General features: G+C 37.4%; 1 protein-coding gene across 1 annotated transcript; it reads left to right on the plus strand.

The window, feature by feature from the left end:
* Positions 1-6483: 6483 nt before the first annotated feature.
* Positions 6484-9355, plus strand: LOC145129398 (ras-related protein RIC2-like). The gene is made up of 2 exons (XM_079064091.1): positions 6484-6854; positions 8758-9355. The coding sequence occupies exons 1-2, from the start codon at positions 6634-6636 to the stop codon at positions 9185-9187; spliced, it is 651 nt and encodes a 216-aa protein (XP_078920217.1). The 5' UTR covers positions 6484-6633; the 3' UTR covers positions 9188-9355.
* Positions 9356-10239: the final 884 nt, after the last annotated feature.

A 10239-nucleotide genomic window follows, 5' to 3' on the forward strand; every position in this document is an offset into this window, starting at 1 on the left:
AGAGTCTCCTGGAGGGAGAGCGAGAGTTTGTGTATAGATCTATACGGGGTTGACCGCCCCACACCTGAGCTGTTCGCTACAGCTAGACTAGGCCAGTCTAGGGTGACAAACGTCTTACCTTAAACAAGCGACGCCTGAAAAACGTCATGACAGGCAGATCAGTCATATCAAGCATGGTTATAACGACTCACATAGAGATTAACCCCACTGTAAAATTTACGGAATACATATACATTTTTGCAGTTACGAAACTATACAATCATCATTTTACGGTCTTAGGGTTTTAAGACTACAACACTTTTACAAGCAGAAATATCGGATTTTCTGGGAAAATACATTATGCATTACATCTTACTTACAACAGGAAACATGGGATTTTTTTGGAATACTCTCTTTATACATTTCAAAACAGAAACACACATACTTTAATACAAGATTTGACACAAAACTTTCAAACCAGTTTTACATAAAATATCGGATTTTCTGACATTTACAAAGTGATACAAAACTTTTTATACAAACATGCTTATGAACTCACCAACATTATATATGTTGACGTTTTTTCAAAATAACTTGTATTCTCAGGAAATCGTTAAGCAGGGTAGTCATCAAGAACACACGGATTTTGTTGTATTTTGTTATCATCATACATTAAACATTTGGAATGTAATTTGTAACCCAACACACTTATGTAAACTATGATGGTTGTTATATTATATGTGTGATGATGATGATGTTTTGTTTCAATTATATACACTGTGATGATATTACAAGATGAAGTCACCCAACTCTCAGACGTTTCTGCTGCTCTGGTTCGGGGGTGTGACATTTATGGTTTATTAATATATTACAACTATAATATATTAATATGAAATTATTTAATTAGTATTGATCAAGAATTAATTTGGAATTAATTTTGTGGTCAAAAGAGACTAATCAAATATATGGGGATTGATTTTGTAAATCAATAATTCTTGTAGTGTGGGCTAATGATCCATGATTATGGGCTAAACCAATAAGTTAATCCATGGAGGTTAAACCCATGGAGCATAAGAATGTGGAAAGTCATGGAGCGTTAGGGTTTAGAAAGTGTAACCCTAGCATGTGCAACACTATAAATAGAACCCTCCATGAGCCAAAATCGGTTGCACCTTCTCTTTGAGATAAGTAGCTTATTCTCTTAAGTCATCCTTTTGCATATTGGCGTTTGTGAACCATTAGAGGCATCACACTTGAGGTGCTCAAGCTTTCAAAGGTCAATAACTACAAGTCCTTCTAAAAGGCATGTCATCTATCTAGATGTATTATTCATTTCGCAATTTGTATGCTAGTTAGGACAATGCTTTGGAAAAATTGGAAAATATGCATGTATAATAGAGAAAACATAGATCCAAAGCATTTAGGGTTGCATGTGCACCATAGGAGTGTTATAGTGCTCAAAACCCAACAGTATGATGGGTTAGGTGTTCAGGAAACTTCCAACCGATGGTCAGCGTCTTCTTGGTGATGGATAGAAGGCATATAGATGGATCCAGGTTAAGGATTGTGTTATAGCCTCTCTGCCTGTTCTTGTCTGATTAGGGCTTTGGGGTTCGAAGCATGAACCGAACACCTGATTGGGGTATAGTAAGATGCGAGTTCGACTCTGTATGAGTATGGATGTATTGGCAGATGAGCGGTAAGAGCATGGGTGGTGGCCATGGAAAGATAGGAGTGTTGTAAGACTGTGGGGTGGCTCGTAGCATCCACTAGGTTGGAAGATAGTGTTGGAGTGTTGTAAGACTGCAAGGTGGCCCATAACATTCACTAGGATGACATATACTATTGGAATGTTGTAAGACTGTAGGGTGGACCGTAGCATTCACTAGGTTGGCAGATAGTGTTAGAGTGTTGTAAGACTGCGGGGTGACCCGTAGCATTCACCGGTCCTTGAGTAACGGTAAGGGCATGGAAAATCTATGATTTGGCTTTTGGATTTCTTCAGATGGATTAGACCAGAGTAAGTCAATTTGTAAGACTGTGGGAAGGACACAACATTCATGGAACTCAGGAAGTAGTGGGTCGTATGAGGCCGGTTGTGATATAAGACCATAGTTGGTCATGTAGCATCCACTATTAGCATTAGATTTGGTGGCGTCAAGTTTGACGGTTGGTTATGAATGGTTGGATCAGAAAGGTTGTTGGAACCATAACGACGAGATGGCTAGGGAAATTCTTGTCAGATGAGGCCTTCGTTCGGAAGTCGCATGGTGCGACTGTATAAGACTATCCATCTCAGTAACCAGGTGGAATCCAGTGAATCGGTTATTCAGCAGGTAAGTTGGGACCAGGGAGGTCTCGACTGCTTTTGGAAAGCAGCTAGGGGGCATCAAGATGAGTTTAGGACGATATCAGTGATTTAGGGCTCGTGTGTGGAGTTGCTTGTTATTCGGGGAATATGTTAAGTCACTTACAACCTAGATTAAATAATCTCATAGTAATTGATTTGAACTTGCTGCACAACTCTCATTTGAGTCTAACCGTTGTAGAGGATTAATTTAGGCTGAGAAAGGATTCATTCATCATTAGGATTGGAGAGCCATGTTAGGGTTGGGTTCGGTTGCCTTTGGGAAGGCTGTTGTATGCTCGGGGTTTTGGTAATGTTGCTCAGGCTGTTTGGCGTGCCTGGGAAGGTAAGGAATGATTTCGAGGACAAAATCTAATTTAAGTGGGGGAGAGTTGTAACACTCGATTCCAAGTATGAAATTATTTCCGATTTGTGTATGAGTTCTTTTTGGCCATGACGTGGTGAAGCCTCACCACGGCGTTACGATAAGCTTTTGGGCCACGTATTTTTTTTGGGCCACCACGGCGTGGTGGTGTTGTACAACGACGTGGTGGCGGCTGATGGAGAAAACCCCAAAGTTTAAGGGGCTAAGCGCTATTTAAAGATCCTTAACCCCTCATAGCCTCCCTCACATCAACCTCCATTCCCCCAAATCATTCCTTGCGAACCCTAATCACCTTCCACCATTTTTGAGTTAGTTTGGTACTCTTTGAAGCTACATAATGAAGAAGGAAGAGGAAGGGAGCAAAGATCAAACAAGCAAGTACCCATTCTTCATATTGGCACACTTATGGACCTTTGTAAGTGTCTAAGACTCGATTTTTATCATTCCAAATTGTTAGATCTTGAGTTTTGTCCCTTTAGTTTCTTGTTCTTGAATGATGGACTGGTTAGACCTCATAAAGTTTGCGACTTTATGAATCTCTAGGTCAAGATGAGCTAGTAGTGACTTGGATCTGAATTATAATCAAGTTTTGATGTCATGCATAGAGATTAGGTCATAAATCCTCATTTTGACCTAATATGGGTTCAAGACATGCATTGGACATGTATGTCTATAAAGCACCAACCTTTTGGATGGTTTTGGTGTTAGAATCACTTCTGGAAAGGATGGACTTCAGACTTAAGGATTAGGTGCTTATTGGTTAAGCCATTGCATTATTAAACTTTATGGATTGGGTTTTGGACCTTTATGGGTAGTCTCATTGGATAAAGTTGGAAACTTTATCCTTCTAGATCATATTTTGGGCTAGATCTGAGCTTTGGAGCTCTTGGAGTCGAAGAAAACAACTGAAGGTATTAAGCTGTTGAAACTCAGGCAACCACGACGTGGTTGCAAGTCAACACGGCGTGTTAGCTGGGGTTTTCCCAACTGTTTACATGCTGGCGGAACACGACATCGCCAATGAAAACACGGCATGTTGGGTTAACATGGACTGTTGACTTTTGACTTTTGACTTCGACCAAGTTTGACCTAGGGGGTATTTGAGGTATTTTGAGTTGTATTTAAGGATTGGTCTCTATTTGATGAATAGGTGACGCGTAGAGCTGATATTCGGAGTTGGGACCTATTCAGCTACTGTTCAGATTCAGTGGTGAGTCTCATCACTGTACTATGGGTCGAAGGCACCAATGTCGGCCCATTGGCTTATGTATTATTAGAAGACCAAGGGGTGACCCTTGGCATTGTATGTAAGACACGTAGGTGGCTCCTAGCAAATTTGTATGCAAGACCAGGGTTCGGACCCTAGCAGTTAAGTAGATTGTTAGTTGTAGTTTGTATGCTTGTTGTCTTTGTGATGCTTGCATGGAAGACCAGGAGGTGGCTCTTGGCACTTGTCTGTAAGACCTAGGGTTTTGGCCCCCAGCTTGGCAAGGAAAGACCATGATAAGGCTCATGGCATAATGAGAAGACTATGACTGGCACATAACATTCTCTATTGTATGTATGGTATGTGGTATTTTGGGGAACTCACTAAGTTTTGTGCTTACGGTTTATTGTTATTGGTTTCAGGTACTTCCGATTCGAAAGGGAAGGGCCCGACTTGATCGCAGCGCATACACCCATGTTTTTCCGCAACTTTTTGATTTTGGGATTGTACTTTGATAATTATTTTATTATGAAATACTTCTAAATGTTTGAGTAAAAGAAAATTTAGTGTTTTGATTATATTAAAAATGAAAATTTTACCTTGAAATTTTGGGATGTTACACGTTCTTTGAGTTCTACAAAACCAGAACTGGGATGGAAATAATCCCCGAACCGCAAGCTGGTGGCCAAGCAGAATGCTTTCCTGTCAAAGCAAACCCGATAGTCGCCAACTGGAAATAGAAGCTATTCTAGGTTAACTGGATAAAAAGTAGCAAATTCCTTGCACATAAGATAATGGAATAGTAAAGGGTGACATTCGACACCCATCGACATGTTCACATAATCACTAAAACATGATTGCCTAAACATCACCACACAAACTGGTCGGTTTTGTAAGCGCGCCCAAGTTCAGGCATGCAGGTTGTAGTAACAATCGCTTCGTATCTTCTATCATGCCACAATAAAAAAAACTATTAATTAGGGATTTTTGTGTGTATGTTCCGGAGTGGAATTCCAGATAAAAAAAATCTGGAATGGTAGTCCGGACCATAAATTCCTGACCGAAATTCCGGATCCGATTCATTGTATTCCAGAGAGTTCTAAGTATTCCAGACATGATTTCGAATTCAAGACACGTTCCAGACTCGCGGAAATTAGAGTTTTTTTTTATAACAATTTATGATGTAGTATAAATGTAAATACATGTAATCCTATAATTGTCTTAACACGATTAAAATTCACAGAAAACCCTATAATACCTATATAATTCCGTAACCTAAACATGTTTTAACGTATAATCTAAAATAAATGCATAAAATTTTAAACAAATTTTAAACTTACATATAAAAACTACATTTCTTCACTGCTATCAAAAGACATTTTTAGTTGTAGAGGTATCCGGAATGGGATGTAGGGTAATCTGAAACAAGGGAATGTCGAAATCTAGTCCGAAACGGGTTAATGGTATTTATAAGAAAACCAGATTACCAGATCAGAATTATTTACCCATTTACCGAATATGAAATCGGGTCCAGAACGCCCCATTCCGGACCAAAGTTGTCATTTTACAAAAAAAAGTTCTGTTTTTAAAAAACAACAAAAAAAAGTTAGGTGTTGTTTGTTTTTTCTGAGACAAAATATCTGCAGTCTGCGGACCACATCTGTAGAGCTCTGCTCTGTAATAGAAGAGGTGGACCAAACGTCTGCAGTCGGAAAAAAGAAGACTGTTTGTTTTTTTAACATCTGCAGGCTACTAAAATAAACTAAAATCTAAACAAACTGATTTTTTTTAAACTTCAAAGTGATTTTTTAAATATTTTTATGACTTTCTTATAAATAATTAACAAATTTAGATAAACTTTTATGTATTGTATAAAAAGTGAAAATAAAAATGGTACGAATTAACGTATACATTTGATAAAAACCAATAATTTTGATCGCAAAGTTATACCTAAACATTGTAATTAGGAATCAAAGAATTTGATACATAAATGGATGAAAATAAACTTCGATTTTTCAATTAAATCAATTAAAAACGTATCATAAATATTTTCTCAAGAAATTGACGATACTGTATTAAATAATGTTTTATAAAAGTTGGCACAAAAAATATAACAATATATTATGATTTTTTTGTTCATATTTATATAAACAACTTCGACGACCATTATTATAATAAATCTTTATTTATAATTTTGTCAAAAATATCATATTTGTATCGTCGAATTTTTTTTTAAGTATTGTAACTTTTTTTTCAAATTGTTTATCGTTAATAAAGTTGGAATAAATATAAATTTAATATAAAAACTAAAAAAATAAAGATATATGTGTTTTTTACGCTACAAAATGTCTGAAGACGTTAGAAAACTTTAGTCCACATCTGCGACAAGAAGAGGACGCACGGACATTTGCGACAAGAAGAGGACGCAGGGACATTTTAGACCTGCAGTCTTCAAATAAAACAAATGCAAAAGCTAATATTACGTATTATACTTAATCCCCATTTAGTGAAAACCGATACGGCAGTAATCAAATTTGAAATATCCAAGACACCCCTTGTTTAGAGTGATTTCGATGCAGGCCGATAATTGGGTGGGGGGTAGAATGGTCATTTGAACACCACCTTGATGTTCCCAGTCTCTTGCCACGCAACGACAACAGTCGCTGCCAATTCCAGACGAAAACTTTCAAAAAAGGTGCCGAAAGAGGAGGAGAGATGTCTGAATACAGAGCTGAAGATGAGTATGATTACTTGTTCAAATTGGTTTTAATCGGCGATTCTGGTGTTGGTAAATCCAATCTTCTTTCCAGGTTCACTAGAAACGAATTCAATTTAGAAACAAAATCTACGATCGGGGTCGAATTTGCTACCAGGAGTCTTAACGTTGATGGCAAGGTCATCAAAGCTCAGATTTGGGACACCGCTGGTCAAGAAAGGTCCAACCTCTTTCTATTTCCTTCAATTAATTATATCCGTATCAATTCTATTAGTTTGTTGCATGTATAACTTTTTTGCTTAAGAAATTGAATTCTTAATTGATTTGCTGAAGTTGCTTTGCTTTTAGGGTTTCTTGATGTTAATATTTTATATTGTTCATCTCGAAATAAAATTGGTTTTGTATGATTTGTGATTTCACAGTAAAATATCAAAGTACCTTTGTTAATTATAGAAAGCTAGTGCACCTTTTAGCCCCTAGACTTCGTTAAGACATGACAAGCTTTCAAGGTTAAGACATGACAAACTTTCAAGGGCTATTTTCAATCATGAGAATGAGGAGGACATTCTCGTCTTTTCATAGAATCAGTCCAATACATACCAAATACAATCTGATCCCACAAAAAAAAAGTTCTTATTCTACAATGAATGATACTCTTTTTGGATCAGTCTGAACACACAAAAAAAAGAGTTCTTATTCTACAATGAATGATACTCTTTTTGGATGAGGTGGAAAGTGTGTAGTTGACATCTGATTTATGGGTTTGAAAACTCGACATTTGTCTCGTTTGACATTCTCCCTTATATATAAATATGGATATAGGGCTCTTTGATAGGGATATATGAATGACACCATAACAACTTATTTAAAAGTGGTGCACTAGTATACTATATAATATTTCTTATTTTCACTTTTTATGCTATAAGATACAATGGAAAAGAATCTAAGGTTATGCATCCTATTTATAGTATTGGATGATTTGGATCATTGTTGTTGGAGAAGCTTGTTAGGGGTATGCTTGATGATTAAAATAAGAGGGCATTAACGTCTTTTGCACAAATGAGAGATCGAGGCCGAGTCCAGAGTCCTACCTATCCTTATATTTTATCAACTGAGTGATGATTATTTGATTATCTGATTATTTAAGTTGTGATAATGACTTTTAAAATGAATATGACATATCCAAACATCTGCTAAAATTAAAATGTAGATATTTTTAGCAGCAAAGGGTGCATTAGTGTTATCTTATGTGAGATGGGGGACCAAGGAAAAGGTGTAATCAAAGGTGGCCAAAAACATCTTTTAAAAGTAGAACCACTTCTATACGTAAATAATTGCATGAATCACCATTATTGATTATATGATATGATAGGTAAATCTTTGATATTAAGATTATATTATGAATACCATTAGTGAATGTATCAGAACACATATGACATAACACAAGTCACAAAATCAAAATACAAACTTTTTATAAACAAAGTTATTGTTATAATATAATAAAGAACCTAAAAGCAGAGCACACTTCCATTGCAGGTGGTTTTGTTTTTTCTCATCTCAATTTCTCTTATTGTGATAAATTTTATTTCCTTACTTTTAAGAGGGTTTTTTGATGTTTGTGTTCAACGTGATTATTGCATCTTGAAAAATTAGAATCAAAATTATAGAATTGTACTTTCATTTTTTTTCTTACTAAGGATATTATACTTGGAAAAATCTACCCAGTTATAGCAGTGAAAATTTCAATAATATTCTTACCAAGACATTAGACTGTGAAAAATCTACCCAATCATAGTAGTTAAAACTTAAATTTGCTTTGCTTTGTATACAAATGACATTGCAATAATTGGGTAGATTTTTTCAACATACAATAGGAAAAAGTAAACGTAGATTGTTACAATAAACAAATCAATGAAATTACATTACCATTTCTTGCATTTAACCTTTTTATATAATGTGTATTGCTCTTTTTTCAAAATACAATGTCTTCATAAGAAAGAAATCCGAAAGCACACCATTGTTATCCTTACCATAACGAAGTGAAAGTAAGATGCTATAATACAGATAACAATGAAAGCACATTGCTATTTCTTTCATTTAACTTATTTTTTGTAGTAATACAGATATCGCGCGATTACAAGTGCTTACTACCGAGGAGCAGTTGGGGCTCTACTCGTGTACGACGTAACACGCCGCGCGACTTTTGAAAACATCGAGAGGTGGTTAAAGGAGTTACGGGACCACACGGATCCCAACATCGTTGTGATGTTGATTGGAAACAAATCGGACCTCCGTCACCTCCTTGCAGTGTCAACCGATGAGGGAAAAACATTAGCGGAAGCAGAGTCCCTTTGTTTCATGGAAACCTCCGCATTGGAAGCAACTAATGTTGAAAATGCTTTTAGTGAAGTGATTACACAAATTTATAGGATTGTGAGCAAGAAAGCGGTTGAAGGTGGTGGGGACACGGGGTCGGTTCCGGCTAAAGGAGCCGCGATTGATGTTAGGGATGAGTCTGTGGGCCCCAAACGGTTCGGGTGTTGCTCGGGTTAGGGTTAGGGTTTAGGGTTGTGTTAATTGGCCATGAGAATCTGTTTGAGAAGGTGTAAGGGCTTGTGGTATAGTATGAATTGGTATGGTTTTGGAATGTAAAATTTATTAAACTTGGTTTTTTCTTGCTTTTTCTACAATAAAGGCTACAAAAAATGCATCAAGGGCCTAGCGGAATGGTTAGTGTGAGCTTTAATTTTGACTTACTTTGACTATTTCATTTTAACTGTCAACTAGATGGAGATTGGAGGGTCATTTTGTATCAAAATTTCATCCTACATGATAGTTTTTTTTGGGTAGGATGTTAGCGTATAGGGCTGTGTTGTTGGAAGAATAATATTTTTACTGAAATCTTGTAAATAATAGTGTACTAAAATTGATACAAGGGATAATCACAAAAATCACCATTTGAAGGTTTGAAATATGGACAACAACCCTTTTTTACGATTTATCAAAATGGGCCAATCGGACTAATTTCGGACCAGTTTTATGTAGCATCAAAAGTATATTTTTTTGACAAAAATATAATTGTGGGATTTTGGACTGCCACAGAGATATTGTATTCTAAAATTTCAAGAAAATGTAGAAATATGGTGATGGTAGGTCGGTGATTGTGGTAGTGGTGTTGGGTGGGTGGGTGTGTGTGTGTGTGTGTTTGTGGGTGTGGGGGTGAGGGTGGGTGTGGGTGTGGGGATGAGGGTGGGGGGGGGTGTGTGTGTGTGGTGGGGGGGGGGGGTGGGGGTGGGGGTTGGGGTGGGTGTTTATTTATGGGTGTGTGTGTGGCGGTTAGGGTAGGTGTGTGTTTGTGTTTGTGGGTGTGGGGGTGAAGGTGGGTGTGGGTGTGGGTGTGGGGATGAGGGTGGGTGTGGGTGTGTGTGTGTGGTGGGGGGGGGGGGTGGGGGTTAGGGTGGGTGTTTATTTATGGGTGTGTGTGTGGCGGTTAGGGTAGGTGTGTGTTTGTGGGGGTGGGTGGGTATGTGTGTGTGTTTGTGGGGGTGTAGGTGTGAGTGGGGGTTGGGGTGGGTATGTATTTATGTGTGTGTGTGTGTGTGTGT

This window comes from Lactuca virosa, chromosome 8 (genome assembly GCF_052849685.1).
Source record: "Lactuca virosa cultivar CGN04683 chromosome 8, Lactuca_virosa_CGN04683_v6, whole genome shotgun sequence".
Taxonomy (NCBI): Eukaryota; Viridiplantae; Streptophyta; class Magnoliopsida; order Asterales; family Asteraceae; genus Lactuca; species Lactuca virosa.